The 26,134-nt window shown below is 38.5% G+C and overlaps 1 protein-coding gene across 3 annotated transcripts; it reads right to left on the bottom strand.

The window, feature by feature from the left end:
- Positions 1–934: 934 nt before the first annotated feature.
- jakmip2 (janus kinase and microtubule interacting protein 2) lies at positions 935–25,517 on the bottom strand. Of its 3 annotated transcripts, XM_040032227.1 has the most exons (24): positions 25,384–25,517; positions 14,057–14,304; positions 13,600–13,854; positions 13,205–13,447; positions 11,751–11,960; positions 11,233–11,331; positions 10,933–11,079; positions 10,685–10,825; positions 9,053–9,109; positions 8,627–8,749; positions 8,263–8,391; positions 7,541–7,624; positions 7,357–7,419; positions 7,167–7,265; positions 6,025–6,126; positions 5,840–5,893; positions 5,691–5,756; positions 5,534–5,602; positions 4,938–5,015; positions 4,678–4,728; positions 4,102–4,254; positions 3,909–3,974; positions 3,510–3,586; positions 1,632–1,738 (listed from the first exon to the last, which is right to left on the bottom strand). In XM_040032227.1, the coding sequence occupies exons 2-23, from the start codon at positions 14,183–14,185 to the stop codon at positions 3,536–3,538; spliced, it is 2,469 nt and encodes an 822-aa protein (XP_039888161.1). In that variant the 5' UTR covers positions 14,186–14,304; positions 25,384–25,517; the 3' UTR covers positions 1,632–1,738; positions 3,510–3,535. The 3 variants fall into 3 exon arrangements, with proteins under 3 accessions (XP_039888158.1, XP_039888160.1, XP_039888161.1); XM_040032224.1 differs by lacking the exon at positions 3,510–3,586 and having other exon boundaries at positions 935–1,738; XM_040032226.1 differs by lacking the exons at positions 3,510–3,586; positions 25,384–25,517 and adding an exon at positions 14,610–23,917 and having other exon boundaries at positions 935–1,738; positions 14,057–14,112.
- Positions 25,518–26,134: the final 617 nt, after the last annotated feature.

The raw sequence follows: 26,134 nt of genomic DNA on the forward strand, positions 1-26,134 counted from the left end.
AAGGTCTGATGTTGTAGTGTTGTTTCATAATTTTTTCCTTTCATCCTTACAAAATTCAGAGTATGGAGTGAAATTTTGCCCAACAAATACAGACAACATGACTGTTACATGTTGTTTTGTGACCAGAGCTCATCGGAAACCAGTCTGAAATATTTACAAGTTTGGTAAAAGGTCATGTTTCTTTAAAGGGCAAATTGGGAAAGTTGCACAGGTCGACAGCAGCACCCCCTGCTGGCCAGCTGGAGCAACACGATATAGACAGTAGAACAACAAATCCAATACACGGTATGTGATAAAGGATGGGGGGGAAAGGAAAGGGGTGGCAAATATTTATATTATTCCACATTCATATTAAAATTATTTTTTTCATTTATAATTTTCAAGGAAACAATGTTCATCTTTGCAGCCATCACCACAATAAAACAGAGCAATTTACACCCTTGTCAAGTCATTTCTAAACTGCCAAGTACATCAACTGTTCAAGCTGCATCAGAGAATAAACAAAAGTTTCCACTATTCACAGAAAAAAGGGGAGACTACATGAAATTATTCAGACACATGTACATATTAACAATGTATATATTACAATACAGAATGGGGATGTTTTCTCTTGGGCTGTCAGTGGTAGGAGCTGTAAAAAAAAACACAAAGGAGGGGAAAAAAAGACAACCAGGGGGTAAAGCTTTTACAGTCTGCTGGCTTTTGAGAAAAAAAGAAGATGCAGTTTGACAATCCGTATGTTCTCCTGTACAGATCCAGGCTGAGTGGAGCTGAGTGGATCCAAGTGTGGCATTTCTCCCAAAATCTATTTTCACCTTCCTTCACTCGAGTCTGTTATGTGTGTCCAGTGAAGACATGTCAACCTGAGTGTCCCGTATCTCCCATTAGTGTCTGTACACACCAGCTTCTGCAGTGTAGCTGTGTCCTTTTGCAGACGTGACCTCTGGAGAGTGCAAGCAGTGTGTAAGCACCATTCTCTGAACAGCAATGTCAGGGCAGTTGGTTGAAGAAACCAGGTCCCGAAAGTTCCTTGTTATAATCTGACCTGAGACCAGCACTGTTTAAATGGCCTCTGCGTGCGTAAGGCCCTGAGTTGGCTCGCTTCAGTTCACCGGGTGGTTGCATTCAAGAACTTCTTTTCAGGTTTGAACGCCAAAAAAACAGAGGGGGAAAAAGAAGAGCGGCCTGTGGTTTGTTTTCCTTGTTGTTTATGAGCTCTCTGTCTGTTTATATTCCCACTGGGGCTAAATGTTGGTCAGTGATATATTATTACCCTGCATGGCAGAGAGAACATATCCCAGGCTTTGGTTTTTAAATTGTCAAAGCATGTGTTTGCAACTGCATATGTCTGTAAATGCATGTGTGTCTGAAAACTATTTATGTGTGTGTGTGTGTGTGTGTACATGTCTGAATGCACTATATCTGTTTTCCCAATTGCCTGCCATTCCTTGCAGTCTGTATTCTCAGCTGCTTGGAGAGATATTTAATGTCCTAAAAATATCATCCTGGGCAGCAGGATGAGAACCAACCTCACCCGGTTAAAAAACAATATTAATAATAATAATAATAATAATAAATCTGAAGTGTGATCCGACCAGCACACAATACATCCAGCTATACCGACAGCAGTCACTGATGTTATGACACGAGCAGCCACTGCTACACACACCGTTTCACACTTGTCCAGAAAATAAATAACACTGCAGTCACAAACAAGATCCCCAAGCTGACATACCACCTGAGAGAAAGAGAGAGAGAAGTCATGAAAGATTAGATTAGAACACACAAAACGTGCAGCATGTGGCACATTTTTATCATCTTTAGATATCGGTATGCTCAGTCAGTAGCAGTAGAGTAGCCCCTATGTCAAAAGATCATAATCTCTGTACTCAGCTGTCTCTCATGAGAATATTAGAATTTTACTACTATTTGTTTTTGCTTTACAGTCTACGACTAAACTCAATGGCCACTATATTAGGTATGCGTTTCTAGTGCTGCACTGTGGTCATAAAAGGATGGATATGGTAAGCAGCAATATTTAGGGAGACTGTTGTGTTGAAACAATCCTCAGTTTGTACTACAAATCAGAAAGAGTGTCAAGAAAATATCCCCCACATCATTACACCAGCAGCAGCAGCCTGTACTGTTGATATAACGCAGCATGGTATGGTTTCAAGTTGTTTACGCCAAATTTTGACCCGGACATCCAAATGTTGCAGCAGAAATCGAGTCTCGTCAGATCAGGCAATCTTCTACTGTCTACGTTTGCTGAGAACGTGCAAGATGTAGCCTCAGTTTCCTGTTCTTAGCTGACAATAGTGGCATCTAGTGTGGTCTTCTATTGCTTCGAAGTCCCTTAAATCACCTTTTTTCAGCATCCTGATGCTTGATTTGATCGTCAGCGCGCCGTCTTGAACATGTCTACAAACCTAAATGCAATAAGTTGCTGCCATGGGATTGGAACTAGTAACATATAAGGAGTTGTTTGTATCTAAACTATGTGTGACGTGTAAAGTACCAAAATAACACCTATATGAGACACATTTTTAGCTTCTATATATAAATACAGGCCATTTACCATTCTAATGTTAGAGATTCTGCAGCTGGCTTTGGGCTGTGCAGGGCTCTCTCTTCCAGAAGATGATTGAATAAAGAATTATAAATGTTTTGACCACTCCTGAGTCGGGTTTTCTCTGTTCTATCATGGGGATCAAAGAATCGGGTTTAAGATAAGTCACTTGTGTTAATGAGTGATTGAAGAGGTGTGCCTAATAAAGCGGCCGTTGAGTGTTCTTCCCAGTATTCTTTCTAGTCGAAGTGCTTTTCCTTGCTTTTACACCTCTTGTAAACCAACTGTAAAATTTCTAACCTTCCACGCACAAACAGCTGAGCAGCAGAGAACAAACCAGAGCAAAAAGGTTAGTGAACACTGGACTTGTTATCTTCAGCTAGATGGGAACATGAATTTTTTTTCTCCATATATTGTTTTTACATCAGCCATAATAAATTAATTGGTAACTTTAGTTTTAGTCTATAAAAACACGAATTGCTGGGTGAAAAACAATCATCTAGAACAATTCACAAACCTCAAAGGGTTTCTGCAATGCAGGTATAAACAATGGTAATAACCAAAGAGTTGAAAATGAAGAAATATATAATGGATAGAAAGGTGTCTCATGGTATCTGCTACCAAGACGGTAAAAACGGAATGTAAACATGGAGCGAAACACAGAAAACATGGAAAAAAATATCACGAAACTGTAACAAAACTGCATAGGTGGAAAGATGATGAGAGTACAAAGAAAAAGTAATGACAGATGAAGGAAGGTGGGAGAGTGTGCAGACCAGGGTCAAATCTTTTCTTGATTCTGAAAGACACAGAGCCACCCAGTGGTCAATTTGTAAAACTGTTTGAGGTTTATGGCTTTCCTCAGTAAAATATTTAACCAAGGTCAAAAAGAGGGATGGCAGTGATTTGAATTTTCTACCGAAAGCCCAACAGGACTCACCTCTGCTACAGGACACGCCAAAGACTTCAAGGCCAAAGGATAAAGGCAAGAGAAAAGAACAAGAACAGAAACAGAAACTATAGGAAGAAAGAAAGATGAAGGAGGGACAAAGGAAGAGAAGAAGAGAATTAGAGGAACACTTGAGACATGTTAGTCACAGAAGGGACAGGAACAGAGGTTCACTGTGCAGCGGGCGTGGCTCATTGTGAATTATGAAATCATATTTATGAATATCACATGATTTGAGATTTGAGACTGATTCCCTTTTTATCTTTTCTCCTAAACTATCAAAATTCAATTAGCGTTCCTTTATGAGTGTAAAGCCAAGCTGCTGATCATGAGAAATGAGATATTTCTGCATCCAATTGTTTTCACATTAGGCCATCAAACACATCCTACCTTTTCCTCCAGGTCTTTAATCTGCCTCCTCTGGATTTCTGTCTTATCTTCAAGATCACGAATTCTCTGCAATTATTTAGAGAGGGGAAAAAAAATAATAACAATACCAGTATAAAGCATGTGACCTACAAACCTACTTCCACGCAAAGCTCTACTGTATCATCAGCAGCCACATTTATAGACAGCAACAGACCTGATGGGCCTGGTGCAGAAGTTCCATCCTCTCCTGGAGGATCTGGCAGTCGTACTCTCGACTCTTCCTCAGCATCTGCCTCCTCAGCTTCTCCACCGCCGTCCGCAGCTCGTCCCTCTGAAGCTCATCCAGAGGCTCGCCGTACTTTATCACCTGGTGAAAAGAAGACAGGCGTGAAGCACAAATACTGGATTGTGATTGATCTGAAAGACTCCTTACACCTCCAGTGTTACTGCTCTTTATCAGCTGAGGCTTTATCAAATCATAAGAATCCTTGAGGGCTTGTAGAAGCCTTTTCTGTTTCTTTATCTCTGTTAATAATGTCACACCAGTCATTCGTTTACCAAGAACTAGCTGTGCCAACAGCTTCGATGATCCAAATTATTTGGGAGGAATTTGGCATTTCTTATCTTAATTAGATAAACCTCGCCCACTGTATCAGATGACTGTGGTGACATTTCAAAAGATGGGTGAGACTCAACAAAGCTACAACTGTTTTTGTTTTCTTTAGCCTTTTTTTGGTAAAAATATATGGCTGTACGGCAATGCATAAATGCATGATGGCAAATCAAAGACCTTGTCTTGCTGCAGGGCGTTGTATAAGGTTGCTTCCAACTCCTGGATTTGCTGTGAAGAGAAGCAATGTAGAAAAGTGTTGTTAGTTAAGTTTGTAAGAACTTATTCACTTTTCTTCAAACGGCTACACGCCTAACAATACTGTCATGATTCTAATCATAAGATTATGTGTCACCTTGGGAACTGAAATTTAGACCCCAAATAAAACGAGGCACTGTTTTCTCAGCCCCAGATGTACAAGAGACAAAAAACACACCCACCATGTATGCCTGATCCAGGGCCTGTTTTCTGTAGTCCAGCTCCTCTTCCAGATATCCTTTCTGTTTGCAAAACATCTCCTGTACACATGGAGCATATTAGGACCAGTGTTTAGCAGAGAAAGAAGTGATAACATAAACTTAAACCACATCCTAACATGTGGTTTAACTGTTTGAAACTATAGGATATGGATCTGTGAAGAAAACCCAACATCAATGACAGATTTTTTGTTTGTTTGGTTTACTAGTCATAACTTACAGGAAGGATCTGGGTACAACGTGGAATATTCAATAAACCATCGTCATTATTTCTCTTTTTTCCTTTCCTATCTATTCTTTTCTTTTTTTTTTAACTGAGCCCAGTGCCACTAAGTAACATTTAACGCCTCCCTGTTGAAGTGTCACGGTGCAAGTCTAGAACTTAATGTGCAGCAGGCACATGGTGCTTCAAATACTGGTTATGGAGACTCTTTGGGTATGATGTGACTTTATCCAAGGAATGTTAATTAAATGTTTTAAAGGCAGAAGGTTAAGCAGAAGAATCAGTCATATCACAAATGATAATCATGAAACAAAGTCTGCCCCTTGTTGTGTCCCACCATCTCTATCTCCAGGTCCATCATCTTCTGGTGCAGTGCTGCCTCTGTCCCCTCAATCTGTTGAATCCACTGGAAAATAACAAGCAACAAAACATGATTTATTAAACCACAGAACAATCTGATGTTAATTTAAACACAATGTAGCTTCCAGCCTTACCTTTTCCGCAAGTGACAAAACAGTGCTAGCCTGAATAATAGCCACTTGCTCCTCGTTCCTTAAGTTCTGCACAAAAAAGACATTTAAACCTTAATAATGTAAACGTTTTAGCGACGGAAAATGAAATGTTAAGTTCCGTATGAATTTACCCCGTTGTCTCCGAGGATATCCAGCAGTTTGATGAGATCTGGTATGCATACATCCTGTGGAAAGAAGACAATAAAACTGATTAGGGTGTAAATACATATAAATTCCTTTAACATTTAATCTTTGCTGTTTTTAGGTACTTAACGATAAACTATGATAAAGCATCAGAGTCCTTCTCACTGCGCACCTTAACTCCTTCCTTCATACAGTAGATCTGCAGTGCACTGACTCCCTCAGAGAAAGGATGCATTCTCAAATGGTTGAATGGAGGAGACCTCCTCTCGCGCTCCTAAAACAGCAAAAAAACCCACTTTTTATTATGCAAAAAGTCTTCTGCAAGCCTCCTATGAATTATAACAGCATTATAACATAATCTCTATCATAGGAGCCTAAAATTAATATTTAAATCAGGAGAGAAAAAAACAGGACGAGTGACAGTCTTACCCGGAGTTCTAATGATGGATTATATCAGTCCCTATCAGTGACTCTCTTTGCATGCTTGAGTTTTAGTACGCAGCACTGTCTTTGTTCAGCTACAAAGTTTCTAACTTGGTTCACAAGTTCATTGCAAACGCTGTCATCTGACTAGTGGCATGCCAAACCTGACAGCAGCGCTGGAGGTTTTTAGTTTAAACCGAGGCTGAATCACTTTGATGTTGCCAGAGGTGAAATCAGGTGAATGTGCACGGCACGTCCGAGCAAGAACTTTTCCTCTTTGTTCACTAGGTGGCAGTTAAAGCCTTGGTAAGGTGCTGTCAGTCACTGCACCAGAGCGAAGCCAGAACACAGAAACTGCTGTCAGCTGGTTATCGAGCTTGGAAATCAGAGACTCTTGGAGCCATTCCAAGACACGAGGCATGCACCCTGTTAAACAACGATTCTGCTCTTCTCCACAGTCCTCGAGTTAAAGCAGGGATTGTGTTGTGTTGTTCTTTTAAAACCTCACTGTATTCAACTCAAAGTTTACCTTGTACTTTTACGAAACGATATAATCCCCAGCCTTCAGAAAAAATTCGATAATTTCAGACACCACTTCTTTTCCCCTGTAAAGTGGCTACAGTCTCTCCTGATTTGCCATGAAATATTTCACTGTGGTTTAATTCACTTTAATAAAATCTATGAAATGTAAAACCAATGTGGCTGCTTTAATCATCAGAGTGTTGTTTGTGTAATAATTACACTAAAATCACTTTTTCTCAGCTCTTGGGAAAGCAAAACGTTTTTAACTCAGTAAAAAACACACAAGTTATTTAGGCTCACCTGATTATTAGGCGCAAACATTCACAGACAACCCTTATCTTACTTGGTAGAAAACCCTTTGTGACGTACCTCTAGCTCCAGTATCCTAAACTCTAACAGTTCATTTTGATCTTTGGAGTCTTGAAGCTCCTGCTGCAGCCGATTACAGTCTGACTCCAACTTTTCCACCTGGGTGCCACAAAGGATCAGAATGAATGTGTCTGTTTTCATTTCCACTATTTCATTGTTCACTGATTATCGAAAAAAATGTGAGTCCAACCTTTTCTAACAACTCCTGATTCCTTCTTAGGAACAGCTGCTTCTCTTCAACCCATTTGGAGTCCTGATTAGTGGAAAGGTACACATCATTTCATATATTTATTAAACAAATATGGTTATTTTTTCCAATCCCTTCATGCACACATGCAAACACCTTCATTCATACGTGTGTTTACGCATCCTACCTGTCCCTTCAGGGTTAGTTCCTTCTCCAAGTCCTCTATCTTGGCTTTATACCTGAGAACCTCTGCTTGGAGCTGTTCGTGAGCCTGAACCAGGAGCAAAACAGATATTCATTAGAATTTTTTACAAATCTTGTAAGACTTTAATTTTTATCTGGCGTTCACTCCTGACTGCACTCAGGCTCTATAATGGGATCTGTTTAAACCCACACCTAAAACTCTCACAAATGTTGTTTTGGTTTTTTGAGGGGTTTTTGCAGCATTTCAACCCAACATACAACGTACATAATGTCGCTATATGCAGACATTAAAAGAGAACGACTGAAAAGTCTAAAATAATGTTTTGTGTCCTGGTCAAGCATGGGACATTACCCGATCAATGATGGCAGCTGAACTAATTAAAAAGTACATCTGACATCCACATGATGTGGCCACGCTCAAAATGACTCTTTCACAGCCTCATACGATAGAATAAATGTCAAAAAATGATAAATCGTGTGTTTAGATGAATACTTCAGACTAGCGGTAATAAAATTCTCAATAACTGAATTTCTCACTGCTAAGGCAGACAGATGTAACCTTGAATGAACAGTGTTGTACCTCCAACTTAAATAATCCTCGGGGGGACATTAGAATTTTTGGGGGATTGTAACTTTACAGTTTCAGACCAGATCAGAGGTTTCCAGACTGAGCAGTAACTAATTAATTAATCTTTATACATGTACCTTAGCTTCGATTTCAGCATCCAGTAGGCCTCCTTTCTGTTCCTGCAGCAGGGCGTAAGCTCGCTGTAAGGCCTGGTATTCCCTGGTGAGCTGACGGAAACGTAGCTCTGACTCCTCGTTGGCTAGACTCTTGATTGATACACACAGGAAACAGATCAAAGGTTATGATTCTAGGAGACAGCATCATTATACTGATACATCTGATGAGCTAACATTACCCAGCTGGTATGACTGAACAAATTTGATGTTGATAGCAGAAGTTTAAAAAGTAAAAACACAATTGAAGAACCTGATGTGAATATAAATGAGATTACTGAGATTAATGCTAGACTATCTTTTGGATATGATAAATATAAGCTCATACATCATCCAGGTCTTCCTCAGGAGTAGCAGGAGTTCTGTCCATTCGAAATGAAGCCACTGAGGATGTCTCTGAGTCCATAGACTCTTCATCATACCCAAAGAAAGTATCAACCACGATATGCCTCTGCAGAAAATAAATACCAAAATCTTTCACGATAGAGCAATCAATACACTTTTTTTTCCTTTTGGTGCTTCACATTTAACAAAAAGCCATGTTTTGTGTTAAATACTGTCAATTTTTTGTTTGTTTCCTGCATTATTAACAGGTCGAGTTTCTCCTTGCACTCACTCATTTGTTTAACTACAGTTTACACTCTTATTGAAACAATCCGCTCAAACAGGACTGACTTCCATACTGTTTTTTTAATGCACACTTTCTACAAACACTTTAAATTAAGCAGCCATTAACAAATTGAATTTATCCTACCTTTATTGGCCTTGAACTTCTTTTATGCCGTTTCTTTCTTAGGAGTTTTTCTCGGTCCTGAAAAAATCAGACAGATGAACAACACACTTTAACACTACGACTAAAGACACAGTTACTTTCTTTGATTTTCTTTCTTTAGGTTACATGATCAAATTTATAGAAGCAGCAAAATTACAAGAGCTACCCCATAGCAAAAATGCTATAGGTTTGCAAATGTCATGAGCCACCCCTCAATTCTTTATATTTGTTTCCAAGGAAACAAAAAGTGGTCTAGAGCAATAGTTCTCCAGGCTTTCTGGAATGTTTCTGAATGTTTACACACTGGTTTTTAACTTATTTTCAGTCCAGTGCTAATTATTTTCAGAGAAACATTTTGTTTGTTTGTTTAAACACGTAACACTGACCTAAGAATCATCCAAGCATAAAAAAGGCACCTAACTCAATGGACAAACCAGTGATGCATTTCTTTAGTTGGATATAATAAAAAATGATGACGATAACACAGTTTGATATGTTTCAAGGTGATTCTCAAAGAGCTATTAGCAAAAAACCTAACATATCTCGCATGGTGTACCGACCGTGTATCCTTGAAAGAAATTAGGCAGCTGAACAAGTGAAGGAGAAAAGAAGAAGTGGGAGGGCTAAAAAGGTTCCTGCAACAATATGTGAAAGTCATGACCTTTGAGAAACAGATCCATCAAAGACCTGACACCGGATCTGAGATCCAGCTAGTCCTTCAGTTGATCCATCAAGCCTCATCAGAGACGGTCTCAGTGGAGTAGCAGCTGTTTCCTTCTTAAGGAAGGGAAAGAGAAATTCCATCAATTTTGATTAAAAATTGGTGGAATTATATAACTTGAAAAGTATCATCCATATTTTTATTTACCACACAATACCACCTGGAAAGGCTCAGACTGGCAAGAGCTTCATTTTATTTTCAGCATGATGACGATCCCAAACACACTACCAGTGCAGTAAAATCATATTTAGATAGAAATGTTGGCTTCCCCAGAGTCCGGACCTCAACATTACTCCAGCAGTGTGGCATCATTTTAACAGGTGAAGCAACAAAAGGCAGCCAAATCCATAAGAGATTTGGGGTGTCCTTCAAAAAGCCTGGAGAACTATTCCTGAAGACAAAATGATGGGTGGCTTGAGACTTTTGCAAAGTAGTGTACTACAGATGTAAACAACACATATGTGGTTTTAGAATATGTGTGATTGAAATACCATCAAAATCGATGATTGTAGACAAAAAACTCATCTGAAATTCCTGCTATGGGTCATATTTATCAAACCCAAACATATAAACTGGGATATGCTCTATACTGTGCTTGATTTTCTAGTTTTCTAGTAAGGATAGTCATGGCAATACATTTTCACAAGATTAACAAGCATTACACCAATTTTCAGCAAACTATGTCCTGTTTGGAGCAGGTCCCTAGTGTGTGTCATCTTGACCATGATGTCATAATAGCTCATTATCCTCTGAGATTACTTTCTTTTCATCTGAATCTATCTGACCTAAGCAGAAAGATTCAGTGTCGTATCAGGACTGTGTCAAAATGTCAGAGCATCACGGCAACAACATGGCTTACTTGATAAATTACTGAAACACTATAAGAAACATACTCTTGTCAGTTCATCAATCATGCTTTGCTGCTCCAAGACTTGAAGCTTGAGAAAGGCTATTTCCTGGTCATCATGGGCTTGGTCCAGGTCATTGAGAGACTTTAGCTTCTTCAGTGGAGGATGAGAGTTTATCCTCTCCTTCTGCAGATCCACAAAAAACACAGAGAAGTGTCCACTGAGATCACACTATTCAAGTGTAAGTCAGCGTGCGTATATACAGAATGATGCTACTGATACTTTGTGCAGACCATCTCAAGGTTTTCTTTCATCAGGCTCTTCAGCTTCTCCTCCAGCTTCTGGATCGTCTGGGTCAAATCGTCATTCCTCTTACTCAGCAGCTTGTTCTTGTCCAGCAGGGGCTTACACTGCTTCTCTGACTCTCGAACACGTTTCAGCTAGTGAGGGGAAAAAAAAATCCTAAATTTAATTTAAATGGTGATTAAGGAAGACCCGTAAGAAAAGAGATGACAACGAAACAGCAGCCTGGGAACTTTCAAGGAAAAGCAGAAACATTAAAAATGAATTAAGTTTCTTGAATTTCATCGTACCAGTTCATTCCTCTCATCCCCCAGCAGCGAGTTGCGGTCCTCCAGCTTGCGTATAGTCGCATTGAGTTCAGCCATGCGCCTCTGGTTTCTCCTCATGTCCTGAAACAAACAAAATGCAATCCAAAATGCAATTATCATTTGACCAATCAAGTCACAAGGGAAGTGTGAAGAATACGTGATGTAATGGACTGCAAAACAGAACAGTCCATCCTGTCTTATAGTGGTTTTGTTTTGCACTGATTAAAATTAAATTATAGCTTGGAGCTGATTCATGTGTGGACCGCCCCTCTCTTATAGTCTTTTATAGTTTGGCACTTACAGAAATGCCTGAGTGTGTACATGACATGGTTTCCATTTTGACTATTAGACTTTTAAAACAATCTAAACCAAGTGCACTCAAGTGCTTCAGCAAAAGTATTGAAGTGAATTCAAGAAGTAAGACAGTTTCTTTTAAATTAGCAGTTTAATATTATTTGTTTTAATTCCCTGAGCTGCTTCTCGATGGTTTCTCTACTTACTGGGCTGCCACAGTGCTCCGCACCATCTCCAGCTCTGCCTGGGATTTCTCTTTTCGGGCTTCCCAGGCCACACTCAGCCTCCTTAACAAGGAATAACTGTTCATCCAGGGCATCCTTCTGAAGCTGCAGCTTCTGTAAGTAACCCGATGTCGATTCCAGTTCTTTTTCCAGAGCGAAAATGGTGCGGTCCTTACCTTTGATTTCGTCCACCTGTGGTGTGGGAGAAGGAAATGGAAAAATCATTAAGTAATGGCTGAAAGGAAGGCGTTTTATTTCCGATGCTATCCGAATTGTTCCCATCACTCTTTATGACATTATGATCAGAATTAGGGTTTTAAATGTTAGAACAGAAAGTTTAATATGAGTTTTTCTTGTATTTTCTTTTAATGTATTTCTAAAAAACTAACAAACAACTGTAAAGAAACCAGACCGACTTATACAAGTAGAGAGGAACAACAGACCCATAAATAGTTGACCCTAACCATGTTATGCTTGAACCATGAAGCAATTATGAGAAAATTTTTTGAAAGTGCAGTGTTTATTGAGCCTTCTGACCTTAAATTTTAAAATGACATAAATGTAATATAAAATTGAATATATGACGTTTAATTTGTATTATGTTTGCTACATCTGGCATTGTCGTGCAACCTATCACTTAAAGGATGTATTGCACAAATTATTTTGCAATTATTTTGTTATTTTCAGGGCTTGACCAGTATTTTTAAAGCTTGTTTTAAAGGTGTGAAAAGATTTTATGCAGATATTTTAATACCATGTTGTTGTTGGTTTTTTTATTGGCTAAATAAAAACTAATTTTAGGCATTTCGACTGACCGATAAATTACAAAGACTGCCTTGATAGCAATTTGGAAGGAAATTTACAGCATTAGATGTGTCCATAATTAAACTCTCTCAGCACCAGGTTTCTACGTTATGCAGGTTACAAATGAAAATGTTTTCCCTGCTGCTCTTTTGTTCTTACATAGGTTGCATTAAACACAAATGTAGCTCATTTAAATAGATAGAAATCTACCCCATTCTTCTCTATTCAACTCGCACTAAAGTGCGGACTACTGTATACTCTGTTGTAGACACAGGCTAGCTAGAGAAACTATTCAAGTAATGATTCCTGTTAAAATTCTTTGAATACTTCTCGAAGTCTCGTGAGAGAGTGAATCCATTATAGAGTTGTGTCTACTAAAGCTCAAACAATAAAAGATTTTAAAGAGTATACCAACACTGATTTTTGGTGATTTAAAAATCAGTTTTCTTTCTTTCAAACACATAAAACATAAATAGATTTCCCTAACATTTTTTATGTGTAGTTATTTATGAGTCCTAAGGTCACAGATTCATGGACACAGAAATTGTGACATGCTCATTATTCATATGTTGAAGATACATGTGAAATCTGTTTCTAGTTTTATGGTGTTTATTTGCAGTGACTGTTCATACCAGTCTGCGGATGTCTTTCTCACAGTCCCATTTGATCTTAGAGATCTGCTCCTGGTGCTGCTGGTGCTCCACCCGCAGGTCCCCAGCCTTCATCTTGTCAGCCTGGATCATGTTGCTGAGAGCCTCGTCAGTCTGCTTTTTAGTAGCCTTTAGCTCTGCTATCTCCTGCAGGAGTTTAACTCTCTCCTGGTCAAAGAAACGACGTGCGTCCTCCTTGGCTTCAAGAGTCAGTGCTGTGCGTACCTGAAAAAGTGAAGGCAGAAAGAAAAAGGTTGACCAGGTTGATAAGGGTTTTATTTATTTATTTATTTATCTTTACATTTTTCTGAAACACAAGTAAGTGTAGGGTGGAATGAAAATCTTAAAATCTGTTTAACGGACATCTTTAAACTCACCTTCTCTCCACTGCCATCACGCATGGCATTCAGTGCTGCTTTCAGCCTCTGGTTTTCCTGGTCTTTGATTTTAGCATGGCGGGCCAGTTCTTGCTCGTGCTGCCGTGTCAGGTTTTCCCTGAGAGCCTGGAGCTCCTTTTGCTTTTCCTCATGCCACTTTGCCCGCTGCTCTGTTAGCATGGCAGTATGACGGTGCTGCTCCTGCTCTCGCACCCGCTTCACCTCTTGCACCTTGTCTCGCTCCAGTTTGCTCACCTTTAGAGGAGCACGAAAGGAAGGGTTTGGTTATTTTTCATAAATACATACTATAAAAATTTCTCAAGCTGTCAGTGATGGTTCTGAACATTTTAACATTTAAACTTTATTAAGGTTTTAAAAATACTGTATTTACACAGAAAGTGGTCCAAGAGATAATAGTCCAGATATATATATATGTATATGAGATGTAGTACAGTACCTTGCATTTTTCTTGGTGCAGCTCTATCTGAATGTCAGTCAACTTGGACCTGAGATCTTCATTAGCTGCCTGTAAGGCAGAAATAAGGGCTTCGGGCTTCTCGCCCTTCGTACGCCCTTTCTTAGCCATTGATTCAAGAACTAGAGAGGCTGTTCTAATGCTTTCATTGAGACTTCATATAAGCTTTCCGAGGTGCTCCCAAGGTTTCCAGTTCCTCCTCTTCCTCATTCTCCTATTAGACACAAGGGCTTGGGGTAGGAGGAGAGACAAAAGAGTGACAGAGTTAGACAAAGCAAGTCCAGATTTACTTTAAACAGAGTATGATTAAGATTCTTGTACTTTGAAATAATAAATTCCTGGAAACATAGCAACAAAACTGATGTTTTGCCCCGTCAGACTTCAGACAAGCAAACCAAAAGGTATGAAACCACTGTAGGAATCACCGATTAGGGGAAATACAGTGTTTTAGCAAGCTTGTCCTGCTACACTGTATAAGCCCAGATAAAAAACACTGGTCTCACCCAGGATTAGGACAACCATGCATTGTTAACACCGCAAGAGCACATGGAAGAGAGACAAGGGTGGAGGTGTTAATGCTAGGCTATAACCTAGCTAAAACCTAGCCCTAACGCTAAGCTCCTCAAACCAATTTCCACCACCAACTTGTTGGCTAACGAAGGCTATTTCATTTTTAGGTAATTATATAAAAATGATGAATGAAGTCTAATCTTATCTAATGTAATCTGAAATATGTAACTGAAAAATACAGTAACAAACTTGGGAATAGTGCATATTTGGGCTAAATGCTCATGCCAGTTAACAGGCTCAAAATGAAAACATGCACCACCTTAGTTTGGTAGAAAAGACAACATGCTCCAATTATTAAACGTCAGTATAAATGGTAAAAATATAAATACACTACAGTTTTGTTGGGCTTTTCAAGTCTGATTGACCACTTGGGACTTTTTACCGTATCTATCTATCTGTATCTATATGCTATCTGTTCAACATGCAGACACCACTGATACAGTTTTAAAACTACCAGCGTAGTAATTAGTGGTCAACCTCTACTTTCTGAGTAACAGTTACCCAAAAAGTCATGGACCTACTAAATTCATTAGGACTCCCCTTGGGGAGACCAGCTTTCTTGCAGTTTGGCCACATGCAGTTGAGAAGTTGTGGAATTAAAATGGTAATCCTTCAAAGCCACACTGCTAGCATGGCATAAAAAATGGAGATAAGGGGTTTTTTTTTGAAGAATTTAGTTCTAATTTGTTAATATTCAGATCTCCCAGCAACCCATTTAAGGTTAGGGATTAGGCTAATATTAGCCTCATGTTTATGGAATTTTGCACTTGGCTTACCTAAATGGAAAAGCTCATAATTATGACAATATTAACTTGAACGGCAACATCGGTTACTTTCTGATTTATTTGTTTGAAACCTCCTGTGAGCAGTTTCCTCTGCACTTATGCAGATTTATCTCAGGAGCCCCTGCCTTTTTGCTTTCAAAACCATGTGAGACACCTTGTCCCGTCCATTAACTGGGACCTGTGAAAGAAAAGCCGGAGTTGGTCCCTGTTTTTTTTTCCTCTTTTTGTGGCATAAACCAGTTTGATGCCACTTCCTAAAAGTATTTTGCTCTCAGTCTTATAGAATCTGTTATATTCAATATTTTTTTATGCCTGTAAACTGTAGTTCTTTGTGACTGTTGCTCGGTCAGCTTCTTTCATGTGCATTCGATTTCTTGTTTGACTACAACTGTTATATGCCTAGTTATAGTCACGCAAGAAATTATAGTCACTCATTAACATAACAAAAAAGCAGTAAACACAATGCACACAATGGAAACATCCTCATAATTTTTTCCTTTCAGTATGATGACCTACACGTGCATTATGTTATGGTAAATCCCTATGGTCATACAGATCCAGTGTGTCACAAGAAGCTTTGCCTAGACAGAAAGAAGCCAATAATGACAATTTCTGTGGCAAGAGATTTCCATTTGAGAAATTTTGCGGTGTAAATAAAACCTGAACAAGCAAGTAGGAAGTGAAATTGTCCTGATCGTATTGGCTGATTATCAAACCAAAGTGGTTTTGGAACAGATGGTTGTCTGGATATGCCGAGTCAGTGGTAATCCTTCCTGCCCCACAATCTGACTTCTGTTTGTGCACAGCCTGAGGTCATCTGAAAGCCAACGACCTGCTAAAAGCCACAGATAGACTTGTGCAGCAAATATAGGACATTTGGGCTAAAATAAGACTATGAGAGACTTGTCCTATCAGTTTACTGAACCCAGTCTATTTTCACACATTCACACACTAGTCTGGGGTAAAATAATGCTCAGTTCATTTCAGTATTATTTATATAGGACCAAATCACAACAACAGTCACCTCAAGAAGCTAAGGTCGCCTAAAGATGGTAATGCAGGCCTACCGCACTTACTGCATCTGCGTGTAAGATGTACAGTAAGGCTTCAATGTCTTGCTCAGTGGTAGAGAAAAATAAATGGCAAACTCATGAGCCAAAAGGACAGCTTTTAGCTCATATATATGTTGCTTTACTGATTAAAACAGACATTGTTCCTATGGCAATCAAATTAATTACACAAGAAGGTAAATATAGGCTTTACCTTGACCAATCTGTCTAAAAAAAATAATAGATAAATAATAAATACTCAAATTACCATCTGGAGTTGCAGTCTAAAGATTACAAGTTTGGTGCCTTTTCTAAGGTATTATGCATATGCTAACATGAAATATGTTAATTATGAAAAACAAAGTATGATGTATTGCGTGTGAGTGTGTGTACAACACACATGTTGTATTTAATATTAGTCGTAAAAATGTATTCTGCTGAAATTTTTAACTTTACTTTTAATAGCTTATAAAGAACACAGAAATAGATAGTCCCTTGATGATTTGGATGATGAAGGTTAGCCGTTACTAGGCTCTTGTAATGGCTGTGCTGCTAAAATTCTTCTTAAATGGCATACATATACATATAAATATGACTACCAACTATTCATGACTTTGCCTGTTCTATGCAGATTCAACCAAAGGTTTATAGATTAAACTGTTTCTAAACTCTTTGGAAACATTGTTACAAGGTCACTGTTTTAACACATTTGTAGAGACGTGCAGACTGTTTTCCTCTAATACACTACCCACAAAATGTTCATATGAAAGTGAAAAAGACATTGTCACAATGACTCACAAGGAACTGGACTACGTCCCTCATAATCTGAAGTGGAATGACATAACATTGCTTAACAGATTTGACGATGCAGATTAGAGATGAAGTAATCATCACGTTTAGTCCGCACGGGCTCCTTATTTTGCAGTTAGTTTACAGTGCGGCTTTTCAGAAGTACTGCTGACGTTATTAAGCATCACTTCAGGAGGCTGTCCAAAGTAACACTAATGAAGTAGCAACAAGTAGCAACTTCAAAAATGATTTGCAATAAGAGTGCAGGACAGTTATGTCATGTACATTACCATTTTAAAACAACTGTCTGTAATCTATGAACGAATTTGAAAATGTTTGCAGAGGAAACTTGAGCTTACTCGAGTTTGCATCTTCAGTAGATTTCTAAGTATGATGTGAAAGTATAACCAGATTTGCACCCTTAAACATGAAATATTTCAACAAATATTTTTCCTGCCAATTCAATTGTATATATATATATATATATATATATTTGTTTTCTTAATATTTAATTAATTAGATCGACTATTATGAAATAATTAAATATTTGGCCATATTAACAAGTCCCTATAACAATTTTTCCAGAGCCACAAGTGATGTGAAAAACACTTTTTGGAGGATTTATGTAGTTTTCATGTTGTTTCGAAGGCAAACCGGGTTGTTTCTTCACCCATCGCGTGTGTTTTTGAACACAGAAAAAGTAAATGTTGACTGGAAAATATACATTTGATATAAGTTTACATTGGTGTATTGTACACAAGTTTTTATAATATGGAAAATACTAAGGCAGTTGAGGTACTCTACATTTACAGGAACACTTCCTGTTTCTTTGATATTCATAATGTTGTTATACAATGTACAACACTCTCCTTTGTGGCATGAGTGCAATACCCATATATGAAAACTCTAATAATAGTAATGCTGATAATTCATTGACAAGTCATCTCTTTTCATTTTGGTTAAACTGACTAGACCATCATCATGCAAAGCCAACCGCCTCACCATGACTACTAATACTGTATTAACCTACAAACCATCCACAGAAGCCAGATACTGTTCTGAAGGAGTAGGCTAGATATGTATTTGCGATAAGCCTAAGTCAATCTGATTGCAGTTACGTTCCCCAGCAGGGAAATGATCTGTTGGCTAGCCAAATGAACATTATTCACCCACACAGAGGCATTACAGGTACCACTGCTCAGTGCAACACAAGTACCCACTTTCTAACCTTACAGACTTCTACTTCTAGTTTTCAATATATCACTTTCAGTATCAGGCATCTTTGGTGACTCTTAACAAGATTTTTAGGGAAGGATTGTGATTCATATTTCTTTGCTTGTTAACGAATAGCAAAACAATCCTTCAGAGCTGTCATTTGCGATCTATATTTCCCTCAGGAACAGCCAAGTAATATTCTTACTCAGCACTGTCCTCTTTTCCAATGAGAGCCAGTTTAATATTTAAACATGGGGTTTTATAGCGGGAAGCCTTGCATATAAAGTAAGGGATTTTTTGGAAGCTGCTAAATGGCAAGTAATGGACAATTTAAGCTAGTCTCTCAGATATATTTTAGTATTATATTATGATCAAATTATAATGCTGTGATTGGGGATCATCATCATAAAAACTGTAGCTCACTAGAACACTAAACTCTAAACATATATCTTATATTTGGACAAAGCTGACTGGTTACAAGCCATTTAGCAAATAATTCATGTTTCATTTGCATAAAAAGTTTAAATAGATTCAAATGAGGAAATAAATAAAACAATAAAGGATGCTAAGACAACACAAGACTCTTTTGTAAAGAGACAAATTTCAACCCTAATACTGCAAAAAATGACAACTTGCTATATTTTTAAAAAGTGCAATATTCATACTCAACATACTTCACACAACACAATCATTCAAAATCTTTACAACAATATTAGCAATCAACATCACACAAGACTAAGAAACTATATAAAAGAAAATCTTAGAGTATCAGTACCTTATACAAGCTTCCTGGTAGCCGTCGAAACTAACTGTAAGAAACCCGACAGCTACAGCAGCCTCTTGGATAAGAAATGACATAACTGGGTAACACTTTATGGACTCACAGACTAACACAAGTTAATGAAAATGCATCTTTCATGCCAAGAAGGGTTTAGGGAACCAAATCTTTCAAACTCTGTTGACAGTATTCCTCTAAGAACTAGTGAGCACTCAGCAGATCAAGAAGATCAAGCATCCATCACAGCAGCATCACTTGAATAATACATTTTTAACTATAGAGATTTAACCATTATCTCTAAAATGTATAACTCATGTGAGCAAACCAGGATGCTAATGCTATGAGATCAAATATATGTGGTGACCATACCTCTTTAATCCACAAAGACCACTATTTTATGCATTTGTGACCAATCACGTTCACCTTCAATTCAGTGCTGATATTTAAAACATGTTTCTTGGACTGCTGTCTATGTTCCCAGTGTTTGTACCGTATACAAGGATATCTTTATAGGTCAGTACTGCATGGTAAGCAATCGACTTGAGTTATGTGGAGATGACAGGCAAAGAGATGCCAACCAAGTATAAAAAAAACCTTTAAAATACTCAACAGCAATTTCTCCAACAATTAAATGGTCCATAATTCTAATTCAACAATTGTTTAATTGCACTTGAACAAAGATGGACATTTATTTATTTATTGTCAGTTGATTATTTTGAAGTTTTTAACAGGGTCTTAAATATTGTTGATATAATAAACATAAATGCATAATATCGATTAGAAATCCAACTTACCAAAATATTTTGTCTCACAGACAGATAGCAAAAGCAATTATTTTGTGTCATGGTACTACTGTACACCTGACAAGCAGAGGGTAAAGTGAGATTTGGCAGGCGTGAAAAGATTGTGTGTAGCAGTGTATGGGGAAAAGAACCACCTAGAAATAAGTCACAGTAATTTTCATTGTGAGATTTGTTATGTACAGGCTGTCATCGGCTGACCAGATTCTCTGCTCTTTGTGGATTTAGTCAACTGAATTCAAACAAATAAGCAAGGTTACACGAGCTACCGTGGCTGCTTTCCAACACCTAGACAGCATAAAGCTAGTGCAAAAGGAAGGATTTGGCAAGTGAATCTAATCAGTGTCATCACCTTAAATTTAAAGTGATGTCTGCAATCCTAGATGTAACCTAACACTGAACATGAACACCACAGCCACTCTGCATCCAGCATATAGTGGTGCATTACTGGAAACTTCACCGCAGTCTTTCAAGCTAGTGACTTCAGCCTGCTCTAAACGACACCCTCTGAAAAACACAAAGTTCTTATACTTCACTTTGTTTGGAATGACTTTCACAGTATAAAAAAAAGAAATTTGCAACATTATGTTTCGATCCAAACACTACAGAATCAATTAGGACATTACAAGAAGCTTTAAAATTCCAGTTTTTCAAATGTCCTTGGAGTCTCTACCTTTGAAAAATCTCTAATCTTTCTCGCCTTTCCTCACTTTCTTACATCTTTCTCCATCCCTGAAAATGTCACAGATGTTGTAATGTAATGGCTTTTTTTCCCCACTCCCTGAAAAATAAACCGACTGTATGTCTACCTAGCAGACACGCTGTGGCAAGCTACATTAAAACATGTTTTTGTGTTTGGTGATATTTGCTTTTTTATTTTTTATTTTTTTATTACCTCACTGAAGAAAAACTCCTTTTACTGTATTATGCATAAATCCCCCTATCAGGTTTAGTTGCTCTTTAAATGAAGGTGCCAGAATGCCATTAATAACTATTAGCCCAAAATCCACTTTCCTTTTGGTATAATTTTCATCAATTCCTGAGAGAGAAAAAAATCTACATCTCTAGTGTCTAAATGCTCAACTATGGTTTCGAGTTAGTTGATATTTTTGTCGGCTATTCGGTCCTAAACAAGTTCCACGTGAGCTTGAAGCTTCACTAAGAAATGCATGTAAAACAGGAAAAAGTCACAGCTGTACTGAGTGACTGCTACTGCCTTTTGAAGCTGTATGGTAAATGTGACATCTTAAAGACTTCTGGTATTCATTTCGAGGCAGATTTTAGACCACCTAAAATAATAATATTGTAACTGTCCAATTTCTAATCCAATACTGAGAAACAATATGTTGATCTAAATGTTAATGCAATTTGTTGCTGAGCAAGCAGAACAACAACCTTATCTGAGCTTTTCAATGATAGTAGGGGTCAGAAGCTTCAAACAGAGTTCATTAGAGTGTCACGACTAAGCCATGAAGTCAATACACTACAAAATACATTAGCATACACAGAACAGAGAGCTAAAATGTGAAAAAGCTCTAAGGAACTGCACAGCTGGACAATGACCTGGGAGTTTTAAAGTTTGATGGCATCATTCACATTATAAAATGTCCCTAAGTTAGGCTTCAACAACCACTGGTCAAACACACACCATGTTTGACCAGTTTGACCAGTTTGACCAAAAACAAAGCCATGTAAGTGGAACACGTTTTGTAGTAATAGTACTGTGATGACTGGGAGATACGATTGGTAAGTCTTAACTAAAACCATCCATGCTCACAGTAACTGATTAGCATGGATAGATTTTTTTAATATGAAAAAAATAGCTAAGAATGAAAAATGGTGTTGGTGTATCAATGTGAGCTTGTGTGCATTAAATACTACGACACGAAGCACACTGGCACCATGACCCACTTTTGACTCCTCAGACATTAAATTTGGCTGTCAGCGCTGGATTTTCCAGCAGACTATCAGAGGGAGCATTAGAAATACGAGCCGCAGCTTCAGTGTGACTGAAAATAGAGTTAAAACACAGAAATGATTGATGGTCACAAGGACGCATTTTTGCATTGTTTGAACAATTGCTAGTGATTTAATGTTAACCTGGACTACATGCTGATTCTGCATATAGCAGTGTGTGTTACAGTTTTGCCAAATGCATTTAAATCAATGGCAGCTAATTCACTGCCATTGATTTTATGTATCATAAAGAGATTACATACATTTTTTACTCCAAAACGGGACCCTACTGATTTCTGCAAACATTTATTTATACAGTATGTGGTAAACAGTGGTCAAGCTTGAAGATGACTGAAATAATCCCTGTATATGTAAACTTACTCTTGTGGTAAGGGCATGTAAAACACCTTATCTTTTTCAGAAAACAGGCGTCAGCACTACTTGTAGGACTATAAGCTGTTTACAGATGTGAGAATTCTGTGGATAACATTCTGAAAAGGTTCATTTTCCCCATATCGTGATTTTCTCAAAGCCTAGCCAAGCATTTTTTCCCTAACCCTGTCCAAACAGTCACATGGTTGGAAGTCTTTTGTTTAATATGTGCCACCACCAAGCCTTCCACCTATTGATGTGGATTTTTACACTGCTTTACTATGAACACTAGTAGTGCAAAACTGAAAACATACATGCCAGCCACTTTTTAGGTACACATTGCTAGTACCAGATTGGATCACAGTTTCATGCAGAAAATATCCCATTAGCATCACACCACCAGCAGCAACCTGAACTGTTGAGGATGAATGGATGCATGCTTTTATTTTGTTTACATCAAATTCAAACATTCGACAGTTGCAGCAGGAATCGAGACTGATCTGACCAGGCAACGTTATTTCCAATCTTCTATGGTCCAATTTTGATGAGCACATATGGGTTGTAGCCCCAGTTTGCTGTTCTTAGCTGACAGAAGCAGCACCTGGTGTGGTCGTCTGCACCCACAACCCATCTGCTTCAAGGTCCAAGGTATTACATGTTCAGAAATGCTCTTCTGCATACCTTGGCTGCAATAAGTGTTTATTTGAGCTATAGTTGCCTTTGTTATTAGCTCTGTCTGGCCATTCTCCTCTCTAACTTCTGGTTCAGAGAACTGTGAATCTGATAATTCAACTGTCTCGACCATGTCTACATGCAGGTACAATGTGTTTCTTGTATACATAATTCTCTGCCAAATCAAAGCACACAGGAATAAATACCCTACTGTATGTTCAGTCATTCAATATGATTCATAAATGTCACAATCCACCTAACAGTTATCACTTAAGGCTCACAGATATGATATGATATGATATGATATGTGTAATATGATTTTGTAAACACAGACTGAACACTGTTGGCAGCTCGTGTTCCAGATGTGAAGCAGAAGTCCAACCTCCTCCCTAATACCAGACCTAGACGCACAGACTGATCTCTTTAGCACTGTTATGTCCACGTGTTTTTGACTGCTCAACCAACTGTCACTTTCAGCTTTATCTTTCTGTCATGTTCTTTTTTCAGCAAACACAATCTTGCATTTCAGGACTATTTTTGATTTAGTTAATCCCCGTTATGCAACCCTCTCAGTAAAAGTTAGCCAGACCAATGCCAGTATTGCCCCAACATCGAGGGGCAAACTAAGTTTAATCAGTCTGGTATAGAGCTGTGACATAACCTGGTTCAACGTGCCATCACTTTTGCTGAAGTGAAGAAGAACTGTTCTTCTTGTTTTCAGATTACATTTCAGTCCTGACCAAAAGATGCTTTCTAATCCATTTGCCTGAGGTCAAAATACCAACCCTGTGTATAAGCAGAGCTCTGCTAATGCTGGAAATAGTGCAGGAAATGGATCTAAATGACTATGGTGTACATCTGCTCCATGTTTAAAATACTTGGTTTTCTTTTCATTTTTTTATTTAATAATTCATATTTAAACAAATTAAAGTTGAAAAAGTAAATATAATTCTAAAACAATAGTTTATTAATAAGAGTAGGAAATAAGGTGTATCTTGCAAGATTAACAAATTGAAAAATACATTTGTTGAAACAGAAAACAGAGATGGTGGTTTGCATTGTTGTTATTGCAAATTTTAATTTGTAATTTTTCCTGTATACCTGGCTAAATGTCCACAGACATTATAACATCTACAATATGGCTGTAATATGTAGTGATGGCTTGCAATTATAGTATGGCGTTAGCATTGACTGTTATGTTAAAGCTGCAAGCTTTTGTAGTTGTTCAGGACGATAAATTCCTCTTTATACCCAAAGTAATCCTTGATGATGCATGGATAAGAACTGAAAATAGGATTCTAGACTTAATGATACAGGGATATATATAACTTCCTCACCTCTGCTCAGCTGGTTCTGACAACAGCAACATATTTAACATATTTATAAAGCATTATTATTAGTAATAAGCCCACAGGCCCAACCAAAGAAAAAAAAAGGTCTTATCTCATTTTTTTCATGTTTTTGCCATCTCCTTTTGCCACATTTTGCTATTGGTGTTTTGTATTGGATGACTCTTGCATTTATAAAGTAATCTATAGACAATTAACTTGTGGTCAGTTATTAGCCTGCATCTGCCCTGGCCATGAAACAATACTGTGACAAACACCTTCCCAGCTGGGGTGATGTCTGTTAAATCAGGCCAGTGTAACACCCTGAGGCAGTTGTAGGCTACAGACTCTGAGCCTCAATCTGGAGGCCCTGCCAACCCACTGTGGACTAGCATCCTCTTGCAGCATCACTGCAGCATCCTTTCCTTTTACGACACGGCCAGCAATGTGTAACGATCTGTCAAGCAGAAGAAGAAGGGAAAAAACAGAACTCACGTCCAGAAAAACCACACGTGCCTAATAATTATAGAAAAGGATGCTTATCTGTCTTTACCAAGAGGCACAAGCAACACCACCTGGGATCCACACAGCACAACAATCACGGCTACGAAAAGCTCGAAATATGCTCGATGTAGCGTGAGCATCCGGCTCTGCATGGCGAGGAAAACCCGGACTCAGGCTCCATCCTCGTCATCTTTAAAGGGTTTGCTGGTGTAGGCCGAGCTCTGCCACTTCCGACAGGCAGGCTAGATCTCTGCTGCCGGCTAAATAAGACACGCTTTAGAGTTTTATGCCACAGAACGCGATGGTGGCCTCTCCTCGCTCCAGTAGAGGTGAGATTAAAAAAACAAAACCAGTTTATATCTCTCGCTTCGCTTCTGGGCTGATCAGTGTGAGTCAAGCCAACAGGCCCGCTAGTCTCAGGAACTCCCAGTTCAGACGGTGATAAACCTCAACTACAGCAGCCACACTGCCGACAGATTTCATCGCCTTACCTCACAACAGATTCCCATCCAATGTGAAGACCTAACGGGTGAGAAACCACATCCATGGCATGCTTCCGTTACTAACTAAGAGAAACACAATCGCCTGCTATGATCTCTGCATCAGCAGCAGCCCCGTACAATGAAGTGATGGCCGGTGGTGATGATGCTGGGAGCCCCGCCCTCCTGTCAGCGTAGCCAGAATGAGCTCACTGATTTTCAGCCCAGCCGGCTCCAGTACCGCTGCAGTCCACCAGTGCAACAGCACTGCTGTACAAAACCTGCAGCTTTTCTTTGCCTTTAATTCCCCCCCAGTAGTTTGTTTTCCGTATTTGCCAGATGACATACAACGCTTAGTTAAATTACATGCACGTCTTAAACACACAAATGTCTGTATGACTTCTAATTTTCTGCTTCTAAACTCAGACAAAACGGAGGTTATTGCACTCAGCCCTAAAAACCTTAGAAACATGGTGTCTAACCAGTCTAGATGGCATTACCTTGACCTCCAGGAACACTCTAATTAAACTTTGAGACATTTTTGATGTTCAGTTTGCATATTAAACAAATGTGCAGAACCAAAGTTTAATTTAATATCCTTCTCTTCAGTTACCAGGTCTTGAATAATCACACATCATTATATTTTAAAAACCTCATAGTACCTTATTGTTCTAAGTTCTTTGCTCTCAGACTGCTGACTTACTTGTGGTTCCTATAGTTTCTCAGTGTTGAGTTTGCAGCAGAGCCTTCAGCTTTCAGGCCC

The sequence above is a fragment of the Simochromis diagramma genome, unplaced genomic scaffold, assembly GCF_900408965.1.
Source record: "Simochromis diagramma unplaced genomic scaffold, fSimDia1.1 OVJJ01000216.1, whole genome shotgun sequence".
Classification (NCBI taxonomy): Eukaryota; Metazoa; Chordata; class Actinopteri; order Cichliformes; family Cichlidae; genus Simochromis; species Simochromis diagramma.